This window comes from Mandrillus leucophaeus, unplaced genomic scaffold, assembly GCF_000951045.1.
Source record: "Mandrillus leucophaeus isolate KB7577 unplaced genomic scaffold, Mleu.le_1.0 Scaffold490, whole genome shotgun sequence".
In the NCBI taxonomy this organism is placed as follows: domain Eukaryota; kingdom Metazoa; phylum Chordata; class Mammalia; order Primates; family Cercopithecidae; genus Mandrillus; species Mandrillus leucophaeus.
The window spans coordinates 755,832-782,007 of NW_012105254.1; the positions used below are offsets into that span (position 1 = coordinate 755,832).

Below are 26,176 nucleotides of genomic sequence, written 5' to 3' on the forward strand. Positions count from 1 at the left end.
TGTGTTAGGACAAGCATAGAGATAAGACATAAACAAAATTATTCTAGAAAGGTATTACTATTTGAAAGAAAATATATTTCTAAGGTAAGCTCCATAACTTTCCTTTAGACCATTCACATCCTCCTCCTCCAGTTTCGAATGCACTGGGGCCCTGAAATAGCTGTTCCCAGAGTGAGGGGTCAGGAAACTGCTTCATATGCTGGATAGAGAGAATACCACTCAGCTTTCATGGGCATGTCTCAACAAAAAGATAGGAAGCCTCATGCCAATAACGTTTAGACTGGGAATTCTGCCAAAACAAATGGTATTCTTTTCAAAATGATAATTTCTTTTTTCTTCCCTAGCCAGAAAATCTAATATAAGGGCCGGGCATGGTGGCTTATGCCTGTAATCCCAGCGCTTTCAGAAGCCAAGGCAGGAGGATTGCCTGAGACAAGGAGTTCAAGACCAGCCTGGTCAACATAGCAAGATTCTGTCTCTAGAAAAAACTGAAAAGCTAGCTGGGAGGCTGAGGTAGGAGGATCTCTTGAACTTAGGAGTCAGAGGCTGCAATGAGCTATAACCATGTCACTGCCCTCCAGCCTGGGTGACAGAGTGAGCCCTCGTCTCCAAAAAAACAAACAAACAAACAAACAACAACAAAAAACTAATATAAGACTTGTAAAAACAAAAAAATTATGCCAGAGTATATATTGTTGAAGAACCTAAATCCAGCTCAGAATCCCAGATACATTGGCATGCATGAGTATTATTGGAGTAGTTTTCCAATAAGATGCACAAAACATGACAAGCAATTTTAAATCCCAACATAATTCTGTAAATCCTCACGCAAAAGGCTTTATATAAACATTCCAGTGTTTTTAATTATATATTTATAGCAGTGTGATCGCCTGCCCAGTTTTGGGGAAGAACTAGCCCACACACAGCCGAGAGTTTACAGCAGCACCGAGCATTTTCATGAATGCAAATAGAGCCATCTGGACCATCCCAGCACAGCCCTTCTGGAGCCAGAGTGCATAAAGGTGCAGTGGATACCACAGCTGCAAGTCTGAATTAGGGCCCAGCTGATAAACACCAGCCAAATTTACAAAGCTCAGAGGCAGCTAGAATAGTCAAACCTAACCTAACTCCAAAATATTCCTCAACCTGTTCACTCAGCCTTATAAAATATAAAAACTAGTTTGTCAATCTCCTCTGGTTACTTGTATCGCATCTAGTAGAAAAGTCTGAAAATGAAATCTACAGGATGGTAAGTTTCATATGCCCACAATTGCCTAGACTGAAAAGGGATTGAGATGGGGATAATAATTAGGAAATTACTTTAAAATAATAGTTAACACTTATAGTGCTTAATATGTGCCACACATTGTTCATTGTACTTTTCAAATAACATTTAATTTTCACAGCAACAAAAATCTGAGTTGTATTCACTCTTGTAGTCTGTTAAAAACATCATTCAAAACATAAGACTTTTAAAAATGCAAAGGTAGGAACTAAAAGATGTGTTATGGATGATGGTATGAATGCCATATGGCATTAATTGTACTTACCATATATAGGAGAGTTCTGGAATGGAAAGCTTTGATTTGGTGAAGAAGTTCTTGGCCACAGAACCTGTCAAGTGCCATTGTTTAAATAAACCATTAATTACTCAGCTAGAGTAGCTTTTACATTTATATACAAATGAATCACAATTTTTTCATTCAGCAATCTCTTCTGTATAACCACAAACATATTTATTCCTCAAAGCAATTATGAATCATGGAACCAAAAGCAACACATGATTAGCTTTTTTAAAAATATGTAAATTACAATAGGGCAAAAGAAGCAATAACATAATGCTCATGAAAGATGCAAATCACATAAATTAATTTCTGCTTCATTTTTACCAAAATTTGCAAAATTTTGCCACAAATTTAAAAGACGAATTTCAAAACTTTGAACAAATTTGGCACATTTCAAATAGAAATTTCAAATAGAAAAGTAATAGAAAACTGACCAAAAAGAAGAAAATTAATACCATTGATCCCACCACACAGAGATAAGACAGACATCTTGTGAAAGATTTTTGGTGAGATTTAAGAACTCCTAGTGGCGTTTTGAGAAACTTATCCAGGAATCTTTCTTCCTTCATTTTTGATTTACCTGTATCAATTGAAATCAGGCAATCATTCTACTTTACATGTTAACATAACTGCAAGACCCAGCTGTACTTGAAATGTTAGACCTTACTGAGATTGAATCTGAATGCTTTCAGCTCCCAATACAGTTTGATCTAGCAATTCTACTCCTAGGTATTTATTTAAGAGAAATAAAAATATATGTTCACATAAAAACTGGTACACAAATATTCAAATCAGCATTATTCTTAATACTCCAAAAGTAGAAGAACCCCATATGCCTATCAACTGATGAATAGATAAATAAAATGGGATGTACTGATATAATGGAATTATTCAGCCACAAAAAGGAATGAAATTCTGGTACACACAACATGAATGAGCCTTTAAAACATTATGCTAACTGTTGGTGGGAATGTGAATTAGTACAGCCACTATGGAGAACAGTTTGGAAGTTCCTCAGAAAACTACAATTAGAGCTGACATATGACCCAGCAATCCCACTACTGGGTATATACCTAAAAGAAAGGAAATCAGTATATCAAAGAAATATGTGCGCTCCCATGTTTGTTGCAGCACTGCTTACAATAGCTGAGATTTGGAGGCAACCTATGTGTCCATCAACAGATGAATAAAGAAAATGTGGTATGTATACACAGTGGAGTACTATTCAGCCATAAAAAAATAATGAGATCCAATCATTTGCAACAACGGGGATGGAACTGGAGATCATTACGTTAAGTGAAATAAACCAGTCACAGAAAGACAAACATCGCATGTTCTCACCTATTTGTGGGATCTAAAAATCAAAACAATTGAACTCATGGACATAGCGAGTAGAATGAAGGTTACCAGAGGCTGTGAGGGGTAGTGGTGGGGAGCGAGTAGCGGGGAGGTGGGGACTGTTAATGGGTACAAAAACTAGTTAGAAAGAATGAATAAGACCTACTACTTGATAGCACAATAGGGTGACTATAGTCAATAACTTAATTGTATATTTTAAATAACTTAAGGAATGTAATTGGATTGTTTGTAACTCAAAGGATAAATGCTTGAGGGGATGGATACCCCATTCAACATGATGTGATTATTATGCATTGGATGTCTGTATCAAAACATGTCACATACCCCATAAATATATACACCTACTATGTATCCACAAAAATGTTTTAATTTAAAAAAAACTAAAACATTATGCTAAATGAAACAGACACAAAAGGCCACATATTACGAGATTCCATTTCTAGAAAAAAAGGATACATTCTGAGAAATGCATCATTAGGTAATTTTCTCATTGTGTGAACAGCACAGGGTGTACTTACACAAACCTAGATGGCATAGCCTACTACACACCTAGGCTAGATGGTAGAACCTATTGCTCCTAGGCTACAAACCTGTACAGCATGTTCCTGCACTGAATACTATAGGCAGTTGGGACACAATAGTAACTATTTGTGTATCTAAACACAACTAAATATAGAAAACAGCCTGGGCAACATAGTGAGACCTCCTCTCTACCAAAAAAGAAAAAAAAAAAAACTACAAAAAAAATTAGCCAGGCATAGTGATGTGCACCTGTAGTCCCAGCTACTAGGGAGGCTGAGGTGGGAGGATCACTTGAGCCCAGGAGGTCAAGGTTGCAGTGAGCCAAGATCACATCACTGCACTCCAGCCTAGGCAACAGAGTAAGACCTGTCTCAAAAAAAAAGAAAAGAAAAAAGAAGAGAAAAGAAAAAAACATGGAAAAGGAAGAGTAAAAATATGGTATAAAAGATGAAAAATGGTTCACCTTTATAGGGCCCTTACCATGAATGGAGCTTGCAGGACTGGAAGTTGCTCTGGGTAAGTCAGAGAGTAAGTGGTGAGTGAATGTGAAGGCCTAGGACATTACTGTACACTACTGTAGACTTTATAAATACTGCACACTGAGACTACATTAAATTTACCAAGTAAAAATTCCTTTCATCAATAATAAATTAACCTTAGAGTGCAAGTTTTTTACTTTATAAACTTTAAAATTTATTTTAACCTTCTTGACTCCTTTGTAACAACACTTGGCTTAAAACAAAAACACACTGTACAATTTTAAAATAACTTAAAGAGTGTAGTCGAATTGTTTGCAACATAATAGATAAATGCTCGAGGAAATGGATACCCCATTCTTCATGATGTGCTTATTTCACATTGTGTGCCTGTATCAAAACATCTCATGTGCCTCATAAATATATACACTTATGTACCCACAAAAAGTTAAAAATTTAAAAAATTTGCACAGCTGTACAAAAATATTTTCTTTCTTTATATCTTTATTCTATTATTCTATTTTTTAAATTTTTAATTTTTTTACCTTTTAAACTTTTTTTTAAAAAACTGAAACACAAACACTTATCAGCCTAGACCTTCACGAGGTCAGAATCATCAATAACACTGTCTTCCACCTTTATACTGTGGAGGTGACTAGAAGGGGACAATAACTCATAGGGAGCGGCCATCTCCTAGTATGACAATGCCTTCTTCTGGAACACCTCCTGAAGTTCCTGCCTGAGGCTGTTTTACAGTTAACTTTTTTTTATAAGTAAGAGTATACTCTAAAATAACAATAAAAGTACAGCATAATAAAAGGCCAGGTGCGGTGGCTCATGCCTGCAATCCTAGCACTTTAGGAGGCTGATGCGGGCGGATCACGAGGTCAGCGGTTTGAGACCAGCCTGGCCAACATGGTGAAACCCCATCTCTACTAAAAATACAAAAATTAGCCAGGTGTGGGGCACGTGCCTGTAGTCCCGGCTACTTGGAAGGCTGAGGCAGAGGAATCACTTGAACCTGGGAGGCGGAGGCTGCAGTGAGCCGAGATTGCGCCATTGCACGCCAGCCTGGGCAACACAGCAAGACTCCATCTCAAAAAAAGAAAAAGAAAAGGAAAAGAAAAGAAAGAAAAGTATAGCATAATACATAATAGGCTAATAATAGCTATTTATTATTAAGTATTATATACCGTACATAATCATATGTGCTAGGCTTTTATACAACTGGTAGCACAGATTTTTTACCAGCATCATCACAAAAACGTGAGCACTGCCTTGTGCTACAACATCATGATGGCTACAGCATCACTAGGTGATGAATGGAGCTGGAATTTTTCAGCTCCGTGATACTGTTACGGGACCGCCATCATTGACTGACTGAAACATCCTTATGTGGTAACTGTAGGTAAGGGAAAATCACTGGGACTATGTGATAGGTACACAGAGGTTTGTTATACCAGCCAGTCTAGTTGTGTCTACATCTGAAATTGTGCAAGATACAAAAGTTAAAAGAAAACAAAAACATTTCTAACAGGTATCTGTTTGAATTTGGCTAAATATCTGCATATGTCGTGAAGAAACTCACTTGAGCGCGGGGTAAGGTTAGCAAGTGGTCAAATCGTGCAATATGGGTTTCTGTTTATTTTCCTTAATCATGACGTCAACATTAATTTGTTGTATCTGTACTATTCTGCTGTCAATAAAGCCATCACCACCAATCAGTAAATGATGTTTGCAATTACTTATACAAGTATATTTCAATTATGTGCCTCATTTCACAAGATAAAACTAATCTTCACCCACATGTCAATATGGCAAGTTATGATTATTAAGGACACACTATTATTCTTCAAATTTCAACATCTAAAAAGAAAGCTTTATGAATTTTTCTTCTAGACTCTACTATTTCACTGTTAGTTTAGTCCTTCAGCCTAGTAAAATGTAGCCACACTGGCATTAAACCAATTCCTCTCAGCTTGAATTTTACATGAGAACTCAACAGGAATCTATATATCTGAAGACAACCCAGCAGAACTGACAAGTGGGAAAGCACTGGCCAATTTTCCTCCCCCATTTTAATTTCTCTCAGAAAAACTGGAGGAGAAACATTTGAGCCAAAGAAAACGAGCCTGAGTTTGGAGTTTGAAGGCACATATAACATAAAAAGACTTGTGACACCAACTCCTTAGGAGGCCACATTCTGTCCTTGCCCGAGCTCCAATATAATGAGGAAGCAATGAGAGGTGGCCCCTTGGAGCGACACGTTAGCATTTCAAGAACTGCCTCAGCTGATAAGGTGCGGGGTCTCGGCCAAGTTTCCCCCAAATTCCCATTTAAGCCCACTGAAATGGAAATATAATTTTCCAAACGTCATTGCCAACTTTTTTTCTGCATGGTTTACATCTGATAAGAAATTCGACTTTAGAGGAAAACCAAACTGAAATCACAGAAGGCTGCCATACTCATTTTGTGTGAATGATTTCTCAAGATGGTGGCTGTGATTCTGGTGAGAGTGATGCCTGGGGAGCCCACATTCTTACCTGAAATGAAAGAGCTTGGGTCTGGCTGAAGGGATCGGAACTGATTGACATAGTACTCGCGCTGTTCTTCTGTTATCCTCCAGGGTTCATCGGGGTAACTGCTGTTATCCTGTAGTTCTCTCTCCACTGAAAAGGACTTTAAGAATAAATTTAAAAGTAAATGCTCAGAGAACCTGTCTTTAGTGAGAAGTAGAAAAATTAAGCACCAATAAAAGTTATTATGTGTTATGCTTAATTTTTTTTTCCTCAGGTGAAGAAATTTAACTGCCTCATAACTAGAATCTAACTAGAACACAAACTTAAGGGCAGACATCATGCTTTATATATTTTTTGTATTCTTCAAAGTTAACAGCACCGAGGGATAAAATACTGAATACTCAGTAAGTGACAAAAAATTTCTAATTGTAATGAAGGAAGGGTTAAAAAAAGATGATCATTCTTATTTTCCACTATTCCTCACATTTTTATCCTTTAAGATTAGCTGAGTAGATAGTAAAATAATCTGGATTCTTTTTAAACAATGAAAAAGAAACTAGAACAGCTATAACCACATCTTTTTTACTGTTGCAGTTACACTGAAACTCTGTATAAATCCAGGAATTAAAAGCTCCAATTCAAATCCCACATTTCCAGCTCCTACTTGAGTGGCAAGTCAGGACCACTGAACCTCTCATTCGGCATTTGTGAATTACAGAAAATATTTAGTAACAGCTGGGTGGTGAGAACAGCTGTTATGGTACCACAATAAACAGGGTAACAAGGGGTGCATCAGACCTGCCACTAGAGGGCATGCAAGTCAAATTTGAGGATTTAAGAGCCTAGAAAACCAAAGTAGTGCAGGAGAAAACAAAGCTAGGGTAGGCATTGGGTGAAGAAGGGAAATGTCGATGCTAGGAGGAGGCATGGGCCTTCGTTCTATCCCTCCCATGAACCCTAAGACTAAAGTGATACTTGCCAAGGGCCACCTTCATGGGACCAAGAGGTGAACACAAGAAGAATGAGGCTTGGCCGGGCGCAGTGGCTCACACAAGTAATCCCAGCACTTTGGGAGGCCCAGGCAGGCAGATCATGAGGTCAGGAGTTCAAGACCAGCCTGGCCAACATGATGAAACCCTGTCTCTACTAAAAGTATAAAAATTAGCCAGGCATGGTGGTACATGCCTGTAATCCCAGCTACTCAGGAGGGTAAGGCAAGACAATCACTTGAACCTGGGAGGCGGAGGTTGAACCTGGGAGCAGAGGTCACACCATTGCACTCCAGCCTGGGCAACAGAGTGAGACTCTGTCTCAAAAAAAAAAAAAAAAAAGATGGGGCTTTATGATAAAAGGAGACTAGGAAAGAAGGGGAGGGGTACTGTTGCTAAAGAGCCATCAAGGTGCCTGCTTCTGAACACACTATCAAGGAGGGAATTAATCACTGGGTGGGCGATTCCACCCACTAACCTTAGAAAAGACAGCCGGCCATCTCCTCCCCTTCCCCACACCCACACACACACCATTCCAGGAATTAATTCTTCCCAGGAACGCCTGTCTCCCCTCTGACAATGTTCAGAGAAGAAAGGAGACTAGAAAATGTCGAGCTACTACAGAACCTTGAGATGTCATCTCTGAAGTAAAATATGTATTACTTTGATATCTTACACCTCGGGTTAAGGGTGCTTTGGGAAGGCAAGGACAATGGATGAAATACTACCTGTAGAATGGATATTTCCAGAAGTGCTAAGTGAGAATTCACCCAGCAAACAGGCTATTCCTCAAAGTCATCTGGGGCCTTTAGTCAGAAGGAAGGTTACATAAAGAGATTGAGAGCTGTAGGGTTGTTAGTCGTTTGTAATAAATATATCATTTTCATGCTAGATTAGTTTCTACTAAATGTAAATCAAACCACTCTTAAATGTTCAAGAAGTCATTACCCATTAGTTAATACCTTAAATTTCACAGAGTGCTTTGAAATTTACAAAGCATTTCTCACACACCTACTTTTTTAGCACCTCAAGACTTTGGAGATGTAAGCGGGTATTAATTATTATCCTTTTTCTGAGCTCAGGGAACTTACCCATATCCCTTAGTGAACCCCTGCAGGCAGCAAATAATGACCATCCTTTTTTCAATCTCTTGTTCAAAGGCAGGATTTTGCATATCAGGATTTTTTTTTAACTGGGTTGCAGCTACCTGAATTTTTTTCAAAAACCTCTTAATATTATAAAAATAAACAGGCCCAGAGCAGTGGCTCACACGTGTAATCCCAGAACTTTGGGAGGCTGAGGTGGGTGGATCACCTGAGGTCAGGAGTTTGAGACCAACCTGGCCAACGAGGTAAAAGCCCGTCTCTACAAAAAAAAAAAAAAAAAAAAAATTAGTCAGGTGTGGTGGCAGGTGCCTGCAATCCCAGCTACTCGGGAAGCTGAGGCAGGAGAATCACTTGAACCTGGAGGCGGAGGTTGCAGTGAGCCAAGATTGTACCATTGCACTCCAGCCTGGGCAACAAGAGTGAAACTCCATCTCAATAAAAATAAGTAAAGCAAAAAAGATGAAAATCCAGTCCGAGCACCAAACAACCAAACAGACCACACAACCTTCCAAAATGCTCCCACCAAATTCCAAAGCCATGCCCTAGCAGCACTTACTGAATGAGCCCAGATGTCTGATCAGGTTCAGTTGGTAGAACACAAGGTGGAGGATGTCAGCTTGAATTGCATTAGATTACTGGCCATGATATAATGTGGAGAACTCATAGAAGCACTGACCCCCAGGTCAGCCCTGACAGAAATAGCCAGAGCAAAGGAAACTAAAAGCTAGGCATGGGCAGGAGAGACAAGAACAGACACCTATGAGTCAACGATTTGGTGGCAAAGATGATTCGTGAAGAAGGTGGGATGTGGGTTGGAAGCTCTGTCCCACCACTTCCCAGTGAATGAAGACACAGAAATCTCCACGCTGGGCGGCCCTCATCGCAGCTGCAGCTGCTTCCACATAGCTGCTGTGGTCAAAAAGAAGCCCAGAGTCAGTTCCCTTGACCATCACCATTCTGTTTGCTATAACTGATCTGTAACATTTTGGGAAAATACAGTTCCATTGAAAAGAAAAAGAGAAAAAATCTCCAAGCTGGATGTTGGGTCTGCTGCATTCCTGGGTCTGACATGGAAGCTGCTGCTCCCCTAGAACACGCCCTTTCCCTCCTGCTCATAAAGCTGCTGTGTAGCTGTCCCTGTCGGCCCATGTGTGCTCTTTCCTCAATACCATAACCATCTGCTTTCTAGCTCCTCTCCTACATCACCTCACTCCAGTGTGGTGTTAGTGGCCTCTTAGCAGGTCTCAGGTCTACTCTGACAACAGAAATCAGGAATGAACAGAAGGGGGTGATTAACTCCTCTGCTTAAAAGCCTGCAGAGATGACCTGCTGCCTAACAAAAAAAGTCCACCTTCTCCACCTGGCCTTCAGAAGCCTCACACCCCAGCTTCCTCTCAGCAGGCTTTCCGACTGCACATGCTCACTCCTCAGGGGTAAGATGTGTGTCTTCTTCTCAGAACATTTTTCCCTGCTCAGATCCTCCAATGTACCTGCCATACCCACAGCCATGACAGAGGGCACCGCCCATTCCCATGCTCTGCTGCAAAGGTGGGCCTGGCAGCCTTGTGTGGGCACCATGACCCACCTCACGCCTGGTGTCACCTGAGTGGGAGTAAGGGTTGGTGGGCACACAGTATACTGGCCTTTGGGATGCTCTGACAAGGGCTTAGGTCAGATGCTCATTCTTGGGAATGTGGACGAGAAATATCAAGGCCAATGAGCAAAGAAAGTAGATCCTAAACAGATGCTCAGCGGGGTCGTGGTATAGAGAAAGGGTAGGTGGGGCTTAAAGTTATGAGGGCACCAGAACCAAGCATCAGCAGAAGTTGGGAGGTAGGTACACAAAGGACACAAAGCCAGCAGGGCAAGAAAGGCTGCGGAAGCCTAAAGATAAGTGGAGAGCGGAGCAAACTTAACGCAACCAGGGCAAGGCCTGTTAGCAGAACAAGCATGAACAGTCAATAATTCCCACCCCTACAGACCTGTGGGCCACTCCTTGGCTCTCATTTCTTAGATTCCCATGAGAATCTCAACCCCTCCTCCTTTTCAAGAAAACTTAAGTGGGCAAGGATAATTCCTACTCCCTAAACCTAAAAAGGCCTTAGGACAAAGGGAGAGGGCACATGAGCTCTGTGTAACCCATAGAGTGGCCCTTCTACTGGTTTGCACCAAGTGTGCTAACCTACCCCCCATCTCTTTCCCCTTGCTTCTTGCTGTATGCTTGAAACTGATTTAATAAACCAAGTTATTTGAGCATCTTAAAAAATATGAATCTTGGCTGGGCATGTTGGCTCAAATCCCAGCACTTTGGGAGGCCAAGGCAGGCAGACCACTTGACTCTAGGAGTTTGAGACCAGCCTGGGCAACATAGCGAATCCCCATCTCTACAAAAAATATTTAAAAACCGCCAGGCATGGTGGCATGCACTTGTAGTTCCAGCTACTCAGGAAGCTGAGGTGGGAGAGTCACCTGAGCCCAGAAGGTCAAGGCTGCAGTGAGCCATGATCGTACCACTGAACCCCAGCCTGGGCAACAGAGCAAGACTCTGTCTCAAAAAAATATATATGAATCTTTATGATAGTCATGGTAAGTACCACAGTTTGAACATTTAAAGTGTTCCTAAACATCTTCACCCAGGTTTCAATCTGAAGGACAAGAGCCATATCAGATACTCCTTTATCCCATCTATAGTCCCTGGCAGGTACATCACAGATACTAAAAGGTAGTGTGAGCTCTACTTATTGACAGGCTTGAGGAAGTTCAGAAGTATGTCTTGTACTGCAAGAGATGTGGAAACACTGCCCTATGATGTTCTTTGTGAAAGAAAACCTATGAGTCTGTTTGGTAGCTCAGCACCTCTTTGTCAGCAGCTAGGGGCCATCTCACCGCAGGACCCAGATGCGTGAACCCATCTCTTCTGAACCAACCCAACAATCAACCACAACAATCTTCTCAAAGATCTGAAAAGTCAGTCACCTAAGAATGGTTCATTGTAAAGCCCGAAGGCACTGAGAAATGAGGGTGAATAAGCTGTGGAGCCTTAGCTTTCCAAGTAGAAGCGAGGACCAGGAAAAGCTCCACTTCTGCATGTACCCTAAAGAGGCCTCCCCCGGTCAACTCCAGCTCCACTGGTTTTGTTGGCTGAGCAGAGATATTTGCTACTTGGTGCCAATTTTGAGCTCTGCCAGTGTTCTGTTTTTTAAATAAAAGGAGAGACTGAGAAATCTTTCACATCTGTCTGCTTAAGCCACATACATATGGTTCATTATACAGTTTCTCTAGACACAGGAGAATTAGATTTGCTTATATTTAAAACATTCAACTCCTTGGTTTTGTTTCAAGTGAAATGCAAATATTTGGCACGGCAAGTTATTATCTCTGGGGAAAGCAGGTTGTTTATAATGAAAGACTTCAAAAGACACATTAAAAAGTAATACCATTAATAAAATCCCAAAAGGTGACATTTACCCCTACTAACTATCAAACTATCTTAAAAATCAAACAAAGCTAAATAACATGAATTGCAAGGAAGCACTGTTGGAGAGAACTTAGGGTGTGTGTACTGTTTCAGTCATAGAACATTTCTGTTTAAAATATAAGCCCACCCTGAAGGCATCCTATAAATGCTGTTTTAGAGTCCAGCCATTTCACCTATGAGAGGGTAACGATCTTCTAACAGTGTCCTGTTAGTGCCTTAGTAAACAAACTATCTAGAGTAGCAAAAACTCATACTAAGCCCACAGTGAATATCTGAGGATGCCTCCTCTGCCAAAAATATTTTGGAAATAAGATTACCATAAGGCAATCACTGATCAAAACATAATCTCATTAGCAAAGATGTGAGAAGACTCGATTACTGTAAACAAAAGGATAGCTAATGGGCTGGTGAGACTACACTATAGCCCAAGTGAATATTAATTTGCCTAAAGAAAGATTATGGGAATTAGTCAGTCATGGGGCTGAGAAAAAAAAGTCACAGAGGCAAGTGGTGGCAGTGCTAATAGGTGGGATGACAGCAGACTCCTCCAATAATTCATGCTCTACTACGCCTGGTGTAGAGGTGTCACTAAGTGGCTGTCCAACCAGAAATGACTTTTTTCCAGCCTCCCTTGAAGTTACATGCAGCCATGTGACTGAGTTGTAGCCATTGCAATGTGAGCACCAGTGGCCTGCCCTACTTCCAGGCAGGACTAGTACCCTGTGGCACTCCTCTACTCTCTTTCCTATGTGCCCACTGAACAGATGACGGCAGAGTGACAGGACAGAAGGAGCTCTGGTGCATGAATCACTATGCTGAGGACAGCGGCCTGCCAAACTGTTATATTAGTGAGAAATATACCTACTGTGCAAAGTCATTAAAATGTGGGGCCTATTTGTTATAGCAGCTGTTCCCCCAATGAATGTATCCTTCAAGCAAGGCCCAAAGGAAAGGAAGATCTGCCCTTTACAACCACACAGCCCATCCTGAAGATGGAAGCCTGAGGCTATCATGGTTTTGCAATCTGACCAATGACATTAGACCATTATGAGCCCAAACAACTTTCTAATTCTAATTTGATTATCTATGCAGACTATCTATAGGACCAGAATGTTGATTCATTTTTACAACAGTCTTTATGTGTTTGAGTAATATAGGTTAATCTTCCATGGATTTGAAGGAGATTCCCAGTTAAAAAGAAAAGAGAGCTCAAGTAAAATTGTGGGGAAAGTATTCAATGAGGAATGAAGAAAAGGACCTAGAAAAGGAGACAGAGCTCAGCAATTTTGTTTTAACATGAAACCATTCCATATTATGCTTGATCAATCTTATTTATGCTCTGCCTCTCACCCTACCCCATACTATCCCATAAAGCCCATGAGGACAGAAAATTTTGTCTATCCTGATCATTGCTATATCCCAAATGTCTGGAAAAGTGACCAGCACATACAAAACACTCAATAAGTATTTGCTGAATGAGTAAACAAACATTCGAAAAAATTCTCAATCCCAGTCTAGAGACAGAGAACAGTTAACCTATCTTAAACTGACTGAAGCTGAACTTTATATGCATTTATCACATAATGTCATCCAACATTATAAAGACTGAGCCCTCTCCCTTACTTCTGAAGTCAGAGAACTTTTTTAAAAAAATTCCTTCTTTCTAGTCTTTATTTCAAAATAATTATAGATTCACAGGAAGTTGCGATAAATAATTTGGTTTTGTCTGTAGAGAAGTTAGTTAAAATTAAGTCCCAAGAGAAAAATTTAACCTTATCTGTTTCTTCAGGGAAATAAACCCACAAAGATGCCTTTAATCACATATTACCAAACTTACTTAGGGATCTAATTTCAATAGTTCAGAAGGTTGACTGCCAAACTGTAGGAATCTCTCTGAGCCTAATGTGCAACACACAGTTGCTGCTTATTACAATAAACTATACTTTTTAAAACTATCACTTAGACATAGAAGAATGTCAGGTAACAAGTATTCATTGCTTTGCTAAGTGCCAGGCACTGTAAGTACCTAAATGCACACAATCAATTTTCATCTTCACAACCCTGAGAGGTAAATCTGGTAATTCCCATTTTGCAGAATAGGAAACTGAGGATTAGGTAAGGGAAGTAATTTACCAAGACCACACACCTATGGCAAATGGCAGAGCCAGAATACAAACTGGGTCCAAAGTATGTACTCTTGATCATCAAGCTCTATAGTTATCTCTATCTGTTCATCCATCCTGTAAAAATAGAATGTTTTTTACAAAAAGAACCTCACTGCAATGCCTAAATCATTGCTGCAATTTTGCAGATTGAGGATCTGTGCTTGAGCTATGACTATGCTGTATTACACCCTCCTCCCCATCATCTAGTTTAGATTTTGGCTGGCGAACTATTAAATCATACTGACAGAGCACCATTTTATTTCTCACATAATTTTTGCATGTAAGCATCTGGCACGTCATCACAGAAGAATCCTAGAGATAGCCATACAATCCAGGTATTTAATCATTTTACTGTGATTGCAGTATGTGGCACTAATAGTATTTTGATTAACATAAGAAATGCTCATTAGTAACCACTGCCTCCAATTCTTCCCTCAGGGGCCAAGATCTGCTGTTCCAGAAGGGCATTTTTCCTTCACTGTTATCAGGATTTTGTGCTCTGCTTAGAGGAGAAAGCCAAGAAAAATGAGAAATCAGCAGTAAGAGGAGACTCTGACAAGGCTGCAGACTTCCATTAACGAAGCAATGACGTTCCCACCCTCGTGCTTGCTCACACTCAAGGCAGCCTGAGTTCAGACGGGAAACAGACGCATCCACAACTTGGACAGAATTCAAGAATACTTTGGAGAATGAGGCTACTGACTAGAGGTACAAAAAGAGTACAGGTTCCAGAGGCAGATAGACTTGGGTTCCAATCTGGCATGGTCACATACTAACCAGTAAATTAACTTCTGAGCCATCAGCTCCCACCTGCAAGGCAGTCACATAGCCCACAGGGCCCTGCCTCCCTCTCCGACTTCATCTCCCTCCCACTCCAGGCTCTAGCCATAGTTGCATTCTTTCAGTTCTTCAAATGTATCTGCTCTCCATGAGAAACACGGTAGAAACTGGGTCACTCAACGTCCATTCCACCCCTCAGCGTAAGTCCCAGCACTGCACAAGCTGGCTAGCTAAAAACTCCACTGTTGAAACACCTTTGCTGCTACAATTCCAAATAGGACTTAGGTTCCACTCAACAAATACACCCACAGAAGACTGATGCAGACCCAAGTTACAGGCAGGGAACAAAGCTTTCATTTGGCTGCCAAGGTTGTGTGTAGTGTGGATCTGGTTGGAGCTGACACTAGGGCAGCAGTTTCCCAATGCTGTTGCTTTCTGATTGTGGCAGAGGCAAAGCTCTCTCAGCAGCCCAGCTCTGCTATAAGGTTTTGGAGATTGTTCTTGCAAACTCAGAATAGGGTCTGTATCTTCAGCCCTTCCAAAGAGTTAGCAGGCTGTCCAAATCCCTTATTAAAAATCACTATTTGCTTCAACTAGCCAAAGGAGATTCTGGTGTCCATAATTAAGAACCTTGATCAAGGTGTGCCCTTTGTCCAGGCTCTTACCTCTACAGGAAATGCTCCACTCCTCTCCTCACCTCCCAGTACCATCCTTCCTTTGCCTGGTTAACTCCTATTCATCCTTCACAGCTCAGTTCAACAGATACTTTGTTAAAGGAGCCTTATCTCACTTTCTAGCTATAGGCTGGATTCCTTTGCTACATGGTACCATGCTTCAAGGCCTTTAGGGCAATTGTCAGTTTTTAATTCCACATGCATAGGTGGGATCGTTTGACTCAAATCTACCTCCCCTTTTTGACTGCAAGCACCTAGAGAGCAAGAGGCTGTATGTGTAGTTCTCAATGTACCCCTGGCATGGTGGCTGACTCATGGAAGCCACTTAAATATTTCCAAATGGACAAATGGAAGATGTAATACCTACCTTGTGAGATTGTTGGGAGGACTGAAAAGGGCCAGCACAGCACTGGGACCAAAGAAGCATCTCAGTCAGTAGTGATTATTGTTGGGATAGGCAACTGGGGGCATGACATCCCCTGCTCGCCTGAGATCAAGGGAAAGACTGATGGGCCCAGGGGCTAAAATGGTGCCAGTTGTAAAGAAGTCTTCCATATCCATAGCTTGGCATATAACTGAGACCAAAAGGTCCTGGGGAATAAGCTACTATCCTTTCCAGATTTACAAAGTACTGCCTGGAACCAGGGGTTCAACCCAGTGTTTTCAGCTACCTCTGGGAGGCTAAATTAACTAAACATCTCTTTTATTGTCAAGAAGTGTGGGTACACAGTGAGCACCTGAGGAATACACTAAGAAACAGGTTGAGGCCGGGCATGGTGGCTCATGCCTGTAATCCTAGTACTTTGGGAGGCTGAGGTGGGTGAATCACCTGAGGTCAAGAGTTCAAGACCACCCTGGCCAACATGGTGAAACCCCGTCTCTACTAAAAGAAATATATACAAAAAAATAGCCAGGTGCAGTGGCGCACGCCTGTAGTCCCAGCTACTCAGGAAGCTGAGGCAGAAGAATTGCTTGAACCTGGGACGCAGAGGTTGTAGTCAGCCGAGATCGCACCACTGCACTGCAGCCTGGGTGACAAAGCAAGACTCCATCTCAATAAATAAATAAATAAATAAATAGAAAAGGAAAAAAGAAACAAGTAGAAAAGATCTGCACTGAGAAAATAAACTTCAGTATCAGTTAAGATTAAATGTTTCCTTCCTCAAGAGTTAAGGGCTAGAAATCCTTCCTTGAAAGTTAAGGGCTAGAAAATCAGAAGGAGAACTACAAGCAGGTGAAGAAAATAAGTAAGCAGGAGACTGGAGGCTATGAAAAAATAGGACCTCCTCATGGCAATAGTGTCCTTTCAGGTATATGTGGGTTCTACAGGAGACTCAGTGAAGTAGGACACCTGGAGGACATGTTAACCTTTGACCCCTTAGGAGATGGTGTAAAAGTCCAGCTGGGGTCTCAAATAAAATGAGGAATGAATTTGGTGAAAGAAGATCTCAAGAATAAGGCACATACATACCTAGAAAATGCATCAAACTCACTCTTTCTAACACACACTCACATTCTCTCCCTCTGTCTATCTTTATCTCTACCTCTATCTCCTCCTCCCTCCCATTTCAGTGAAAGGAACAGAATTTAGCTGTCTAAGCAATGCTGAGAGGTCAACACACACACACACACAGTGTTGACATTTACCATCTCTAACAACAGAGGACTTTTTTTAGCCCTAATCTCTACCCATAAACTAAGTAATTCAACTTTATTGTCATGACCTTATAAACAAGAAATCCCCATTGCAGGCAGGCCTGGGGTTCTCCAGAACTGCGAAGCAGCTGGGGTCCATAACTCCTTCAAGAGCCTCAGGTGCCAGCATCTCCTCTCACCACTCAGGGAGCAATCTTCCACACACACTCCAGTATATCTCTGATCCAAAGGAAAAGACAGATCAGCTTCTGGTTTCATGCCATTAAGAATGACAAACCAATACTCAAAAGAAAAAGGGGCACTGGATATGAATCAATAGTTCACAGAAAAGGAAATACAAGCGACTCATAAACTTAAGATATTTCACTTCACTAATAAAGAGATATGCTAATTAAACTACAGTGAGCTATCATTTTTCACCTATCAGATTGGCAAAGACCCATAAATGTGTTAGCACATTGTGTTCACAAAGGTACGGGAAAATAGACGTTTTCATATATTGTTGGCAAGTACATTAGCTGCTATACTTCCAATTTGAAAGTCGTTATCAAAAATTACAAATATGTAGGAATTTTCACCCAATATTTCAATTTCTAGGAATTGGTCCCCCATATATCTGCAAATAATGCAGTGATTGCAAGTATGAGATGTCAAGAAAAAGGGGCTGGCTAAATGATTTACGCAAGAGCAGGCAAGGAAATACTATGCATTTGTAAAAAACAAAAAGATGAGGAAGTACTTTATGTGCTGCTATAGAACGTTAATAAAGCTTATTGTTAGTGCTAAATGCATGTTAGACGTATAGTGTGCCACCATATGTGTAAAAAAAGTATAACTATGTTTTGCATATATTACATAATTATATATATAATACCTATTTTCACTTGTATATAAATAAGATATTCATATACAATATTATATAAATGTTTTGTATAGGACTATTCAAAATAAATGGGTCATATCAGTTGCCCCTGGGATGAGTGGCTGAGGGGGGAAATGGTAGGGACACTTTTCACTGTGCTCTTTTGTATCTGTTGAATGTTTGACAGATTTTTAAAATCTGTAATTGCTCTGAAGAACAAGTTTGTTTGAGAGCTCACACACATTCATATGAACACTTACTTACCAAGTAATGCCTTGGTAAATAATTCTTGAACCCCAAAAGAACCCGGGTGGTCCTGACCTGCTTCATGGGTCAATTCCCTGGACTGAGTATTAGGTTAGACAACCAGAGTGGCCAAGACCTTACCCAGTATGCCCCACTTGTTTACCTGCTTCATTCTTCTTCCAAACTCAGATGACCAACTCTCTTATGACTCGACTGTAACCCATCTCATTCAAGCCCATCCCAACCCATCAGTCATTCTCACTCCTCCGCTCTCCTTATCCTCCTTGCATCCTGGTTTGGTCTACCCATAAAATATCTTTCATGCCACAAGAAGATCTCTCAGTGCGATGTCAGCCTCTCCAAAAGGCTATTTCCTGCTGTTTTCATTAAAGCTCTCAGAATGAACAATTTATTTGTGGTGACTATCAATTATCTTCTGACTCAGGCCAACACCACTCCAACAGAGCCTCAGGAATATTCATTTCTTTAATCATCTTTCACATACTTGCCTTTTCTCTTGGGTTCCAAGAGGACCCAAGGAGTGGAGATCACCTGCTTCTAGCCATAAGTACCTGCAGTTATATCTAGGGGAGGAGGTACAGCAAGAAACTGAGATGAAGAGAAAGTGAGGGAGGAAAGGAGATAACTAAGTTAAATAAACATGTTTCAAGTTATGCACTTTGAGATGAATATGGCGCTGGCTAACAATGCCTAACATCCCCTCCCCTACCTGATCATTAGAAAACTTACACCAAAAACATAGATAAGCCCCCTGAGGAATGGCAGAGTAACAGAGGTCTCTAAACTCTATTGGTCATTTTTTCATCTCTGAAGAAGAGTAGTGAGTGTTGAGAATATGTTCTAGAAAACTGTTACTTTTCATCCCTCCAAAAAGCAAAGAAATATCACAACAGTATCCTGAGGGTTTGAAAATTGAGTGTGTTTTGGTTTTAAATAAAAGACAATTTTTTCTAGTGCGATCTAGCTGGAAGGATATTTCATTTGCCACACCTGTCTCCCTAAAGTCAGGTAAAAATATATTGCACCACTTTGGGAGGCTGAGGCGGGCAGATCACCTGAGGTCAGGAGTTCCAGACCAGCCTGACCAACATGGAGAAACCCCATCTCTACTAAAAATACAAAATTAGCCAGGAGTGGTGGAGAATGCCTGTAATCCCAGCTACTTGGGAGGCTGAGGCAGGAGAATCACTTGAACCCGGGAGGTGGAGGTTGCTGTGAGCCGAGATGGTGCCATTGCACTCCAGCCTGGGCAACAAGAACGAAACTCCGTCTAAAATATATATATATGTAGCCGGGCATGGTGGCTCATGCCTGTAATCCCAGCACTTTGGGAGGCCGAGGCAGGTGGATCACAAGGTCAGGAGATCGAGACCATCCTGGCTAACACGGTGAAACCCCGTCTCTACTAAAAATACAAAAAATTAGCTGGGGGTGGTGGCAGGCGCCTGTAGTCCCAGTTACTCGGGAGGCTAAGGCAGGAGAATGGCATGAACCTGGGAGGTGGAGCTTGCAGTGAGCCGAGATTGTGCCACTGCACCCCAGCCTGGGCAACAGAGCAAGATGAGACTCCATCTCAAAAAATATAGATAGATAGATAGATAGATAGATAGATAGATAGATAGATAGATAGACAGACAGACAGACAGACAGACAGTGCATGCACACACACACACACATTAATATATACGAATACCCATATTTGCATGTACATGCGTAAAATGTTCCTAGAATGATACAAAAGAAACAGGCAACCCTGGTTGCCCCTGAGATGGGAAACCAATAATGATCAGACACCCATCCCTCTGGCTGAGTTTCACACATAAATGGGCTGACAAGCAATGGACCTTTTTCTTTTTAAGAATGAAAAAAAAAGGAAACATTGCATATACAAGAAAATATCAGAAAACACTTACGTTTCACATTCTCAATGGAGAAAAAAGTATAGATGAATTGAGACAAAAGAAAAAACAAAGAAGGCAAAAGTGAGGGTGAAGAGTAAGGCTCCCATGCAGAGAACACTGACCATCCTGGAAATGGCCAGAGAGTGGAGGGAGAGTGGCAGTGAGCTGCTGTGGCTGAAGAGGTAGGTGAGGGCCAGACAGCAACATGGATGACATGTTAAGAGCCATGGGCAGAGAGGGACAGGCTTCAATCAGGTCAGCAGGATGATCAGATTTGTGTTTTTAAGATTGTTTATGTGTGCAATGAGAATAATGAATTGGGAGAAGGCAAGAGTGGAAGTAAGAAGAGAGAGGCTGATACAATACAGTCAGTGAAAAGGATAATGACCTGAACGAAGAAGCACAGAGGGATGGACAGACACGAGCTATTTGAAAAGTGGTATGGTCAGGACTTGGGGACTGAGCAGGCATAAGGAAAGAGAGAAGTCAAAGACAATGACCAGCATTCTGGCCTGTGCTGATGGGTGGGTAGAGCTAGGAGTGGAAGGGTGAAAGCTGATTTTATGAGAAAGACATGTCAGCTGAAAGTGACAGTGGAACATTAGAATGAAGATGTCTGGCAGATGGTGCTATGTGGTCAACAGCATCCACATAGCTAAAGAGTAAGTAGAGTGAGAAGTGGGCCCAGGGGTCTCCCGCATAACAAGCAGAGGGCAGAGGAAGGAGGATTGAAAAAAATGAGGCAGGGGCAGCAATAGAAGCAGGAGGAAAACCAGGAGAGCAGGCATAATGGACACCAAATGATGAGAGCATATCGAGAAGGTGGTCAATGTCCACAGCTGCCAAGGAAACAATAAAGACAAAGGCTTAACATAAAGTTTCTCACAACCCTTGCAGAAACAGAGGCAGTCGAGAACAGAAGGAGTAAAGGGTGCAATTCTAAATCTTTTGCCAGCAAAATTACAAACGACTACACCATCTAGATGTTGAGGGTAATTTGTGAAAAACAAACCACAAAACAACCTCTAAACATGTGATAATAGACGAAGCAGAAAATAAGTCTTATAATTTCTTTACAAAGTACTATCAACCATCCACCAACATAGGATATGCTTACTGTCTGAAATTTCAAAGGGAAAAAAATCCAACACCCGAACAAAAGCGAAATTCCTAAAAATAGTAAGCAAAAAGACAAATCATTCCAATGTTTAGGCACTGGATTGGCATAAGCACCTCTAAAATGCCAACACCATGGGTTGCAACAGCACTGGCTGGGAGTCCCTAAAGGCTTCCCCCAGGACCCAGAGGACATGCCCCCTTGTAACCAGGCAGGAAGAACTGGAATACAAGGCCAGAGAACTAGTTAGAAGAGAAAGAAGGTTGCCATCGGCACATTAACGTGGCAACATGAGGGGAATTAGTCACCCCAGCCTAGGCCTACCACCATGCCCAGTAAACACTAATCCCTTATCACCAAGAACCTTCACTTCAAATCCCCTCATCTACATGACTAATTCAGGTTGGCATTTTGCTTTCTGGAACATGGAGTCCAGCCAAACCAAGTTAACAGGCATAAGAAGGAAACCTAAGAACAGAGGAAAGAAAAACACATCAGCCATGAAAACCACAGACACATTAAGAGAATCGGTCTGTTGCTGATTGTTACAATGGGCTGTTAAATCCGTTCGAAGTCATTTGTATTACAGAAAAGAGAAGTAACTTGCCCAAGGTCACACAGTTTTGTTGGACTTGGGCAAGCATCTGCCTGGTTTTTTCTGCACTATACCATGAGACCTTCTGATAGCCAATTGCTGCCAAATACCTACGTCCAGCCTAAGCTTGCTCCCAAGCTCCAGACCCATGTAATCTACCAGTTCTTCAACAACTTCTCTGGACTATCTCAAAACCTCAGTTCCCGACATCAAACACTAAACTTGTGATCTTTCCCCAGTGCCAGTGTTTCACCTAGGGCTTCCTAACTCAACAGGTGACACCACCATCCATCTGGTTCCTGAGCCAGGGACTGAGGAATCATGTCCAGTGTTTGAATTCCAGCCCTGCCACTTCCTAGCTGTGAATGTGGGCAAATCAAATAAGGTCTCTAAATCTCAGGTTTTGTCATCTGAAAAATGGGATAACAACACTAATTACTTCATAAGCTAGCTGTGGGCACTGAAAGAGATAATGTCCATAAAATGCCAAACCCATAGGAAATATCTTTGTATATGTGGTTCCCTCCATCTTCTCACCTGCTCCCGCACTCCCACCCCATCACCTGGGTAACACCTATGTACCCTTCTCGTAACTCGAATGTTGCTCCCCCACCAGAAGCCTTCTTTGATCAGCCCCTGCCCCTCAAGGCTAGGTCATATCCCACGCCCATTTTCATCCTCAAAGTATAGTGTAATTCCTACTGATATCCCATATCACAATTATATATTTACTTTGTGGTGGTTTGGTTAATGACCATCTCTCCAGTAGCTCCATGAGGGCAGAAACTGTTAGTGTTATGCCTCATTTCTGTATTCTCAACACAGTGCCTGGCACTTAATAGGTGTTCACTAAATATCAGTTGAGTGAAGGGCTCCCAAAGTATGTTTGTCAGCAGAAAAGGGAATGTGGAGATTAGAAGAGAAGCCACAGGGTGCCAATCCAAATGAGCATCCATGCCCATGCCATCCAGAGGGCTAAGTAGAAAGGGTCTGGTTAGCCCAGTCACACTGCTGTGAAGCTCAGTATGCACTGGTAGTTTGACTATCATCCTAACCATTCAGGATCTGGCCTCTGTAGACCAGGACACACTCTGTAGGAACCTGCACAGCCACATTTTGCAGAGCTTAGGGATAAATCCCAGTCCTACTGATACCTTTTCTAACGTAAACCTCACTCCACAGTGGGTGTGATTCTCGTGCTTAAAGGCACATATTTTTGTACCACAGGATCTCTAAACACACAGCCAACTACTACATCTGGAGCTCAGCTGAAGAAACAAGTGTCTTTTCCAACTTGGGGATAAAACTGAGCTGTACTGGCCGTGGGAGCAAATGGCATATTGGTTCTCCAATGTGGTACCAATAAGGGATTTTTCAAGAGTATTTTTCACTACACCCAACGTTTCTTTATGTACCAACTCTAGAACCTAGCCTTCTTACAATATGGGACTCTAATGTAGGCCAAAGTAATGAAAGGAGCAGGTTTTGACATTGGACAGGCCTGGATTCAAATTCTGGCTCTGCCACTGACTAGTTATGAATGAAACCTTAGACCAGCTATTTGACCTCTCTCAACCACAGTCAACTCACTTATACTATTAGAAGCAGCAGTAACTAGATCTTATGGTTGTAGGAAGCATTAAATATAAAAAATAGCCTATGGCTAAATTATTATCTTTAAGAAATTATTTGTACACAGAGTCCCACCTTAGAAGATCAAGTTCTGCACCCTGTCTAACACAGTGCCCCATCCCCAGAAGGTATTCCATGAACCCCAGGATCTTCTTAAGACTTTGTTTATTCTGTTCCAAACTAGCAGCCCACGTCTTTATGGGAGTGTCTGACACCACCCTTCTATTCTGAGTAGAAGTGCCTGTGCAAAAATGTTCCTTCTTCCCGAGTTAGATGACTGAAATGTTATACAAACCGCCCCACTTCCTCTTGCCTTTAGTGTCAAATAGTAAACCTGCATACCCGCGTGCATGTACACACACACACAGCCTTCTTTGAGAATATAACTTCCCAGCACAGGACCCAGAGACACTACACAAGGCAACAGCTGCAGACAGAGGACACAATAAGAGCTCTTTATCCAAAGGAAAACACTGCAGAAAGGGAAGCCGAAATTGTCTAAGCTGTGGTATAGCCAGAAGCTTTTGCCATATTTCTTTTGTATTTATTACATAAGGAAACAGTAGCTGCTGCCACTTGTACAATAACTGTTCTCTTGGTCTAGACACTGAGAGAGAATACAGAACTACCTCTGCCTTCCAAAAGTTTACCATGTAATTAGAGGCACAAAACAAATGGAAAACAGTTAACCATGCATTAAATGAGTAATAATAAAGAATAAGGCAGAGACAAGACGGGCTGCTTTAGAAAAAGTGAAGCTCTCCTGAAGGCAGTGGCTAATGACTAGACAGGTGAAGGCAGAGGGACATTTTAGATATACTAAACATCAAGAAGCAGCCTAGTTTATTCTAGAGACACTGAGAAGGCACAGAAACATACACAGTAGAAAAGAATTAGGAATTTATACAAGCAACCAAACAAGACATGCAATATCTGCATGAAGGAGCAGTTTCATATCTTCCTTTCAATGAAAAAAAGGGTCCATCAAAAAGCCATGTCCCCGAAGTCCAAAGCTTGACTGTACTGTCCCATTGGCATAACCCTGCATCATCACTTACCCGGATAAGGGAAGCCTGATGCCGAAGGGGCTTGGTTCCTGGGCCCCCTGAAGAGGATCCCTCGGGCTGGACAAGCGGCTGCCTAGCTTCATAAGGAGCTGAAAAGGCAGAAAGGAAAGTCAGCATGGTATGCAAAGATTCCATCCAAAAATTACGACTTCACATTCAAACTGATACAGCCACTGCTTTTCAAGAAAGAACTGGTAACAGAATCATGAGTATATACTCATAGGGCCATCTAGGACTGACAACCCCTGATTCTCTTTGGCACAATTTCATTAAACAATCTAAAGACATTCAACCAATTCATGATAAGCAGAAAAATATTTACATTGGGTTAAGATTAGGAATAAATTGTGAAGGTGGAACAGTGAGAACTTCAATTGGGATAGAAAGCAACAATAGCTAGAAAAGTGTCGTAAGTGTTCAAATTCTAAATATGAGGTAAATTCTATATATCCCCCTATGTAAATGTCTTCCACTGATCATCTACTTCCCTAAGAAGAAAACTAATGTGCATTTTGAACACTAAGAACCAACATTATTTTTGAAAAATAAATCAAACGGAATGTAAAATCATGTAGAGAAAACTACAAAAATGAATATATTTTATATTTATTATTCTACTATTCAATAACCAAACTTTAAAAAAACAATTTTGCTGCCTTTAAAATAACTTTTTAAGCCACAAAAACAAATGTATGTTTTCCCTCCTTTTATTTCCAGAAGACTTAATAATGACCTTACCAATATGGCAGGGAGACAGTTAAACATAACCAGGTAGTATGCAGCTCCAACAGAAAGCAGAAATGATCACCCAAGTTGAAATTATTTCTCATCTCTATAGGTTAATAGTTCAAGTTTTTGAAAATATATAAATAAGTAAAATGTTTTATTTCTGTAGCTTACTTACAAATAAAATTAGGTAGAGAGCAGAGCAGCCTGTTATGACCTCATGTTTAACACAGTTTGCTCTTTTTAAAATAAAGAAGGTACAACAATAGCACATCAAGAATGATACATCGCTCTTGGGCTCACATCTGCTTTTTGTATTTCTTCCTAGTAACCGGAACATAAACGTTACAATGTATTAACACACATTAAAATAGCAAAACAATTGCCCGGCAACCCATTAAGTAGATTTTAAGAACCTGCTACGAATGAATACAAATATAAAAACTGCAAAATAAACAAACATAGAGAGCACATAATCCAAATCTTAAAAAGTAAGTCTCAGCGGGTAGGCTGCCATTGTCTTCTGAGAAGTAGGACTTTTAAAATCATTCCGTGTTGATGGAGCACTGAATTAAACCACTAATACCAATTGCGCTCTGCCAAAAGGTTTGAAACACAGTGAACTGTGGCATGGTTGGGGTGATAGCGGTCATGAGCTTTCCTTAGGAAGTGAATCCCACGTGCCTCTGCTTCCCATAAGAGCTTCTACTTCCAGGGGAG

The 26,176-nt window shown here is 41.2% G+C and overlaps 1 protein-coding gene across 2 annotated transcripts in view; it reads right to left on the bottom strand.

Annotated features, from left to right (window-relative positions):
* The window catches only part of REPS2 (RALBP1 associated Eps domain containing 2), a 173,168-nt gene that overhangs the window by 97,015 nt on the left and 49,977 nt on the right, over positions 1–26,176 (bottom strand). For both annotated transcript variants that reach the window (XM_011995516.1, XM_011995517.1), the window contains exons 5-7: positions 24,722–24,819; positions 6,466–6,601; positions 1,551–1,614 (exon numbers count right to left, since the gene is read on the bottom strand). In XM_011995516.1, the coding sequence (XP_011850906.1) occupies positions 1,551–1,614; positions 6,466–6,601; positions 24,722–24,819 (298 nt within the window). The remainder of the gene's footprint in view (positions 1–1,550; positions 1,615–6,465; positions 6,602–24,721; positions 24,820–26,176) is intronic.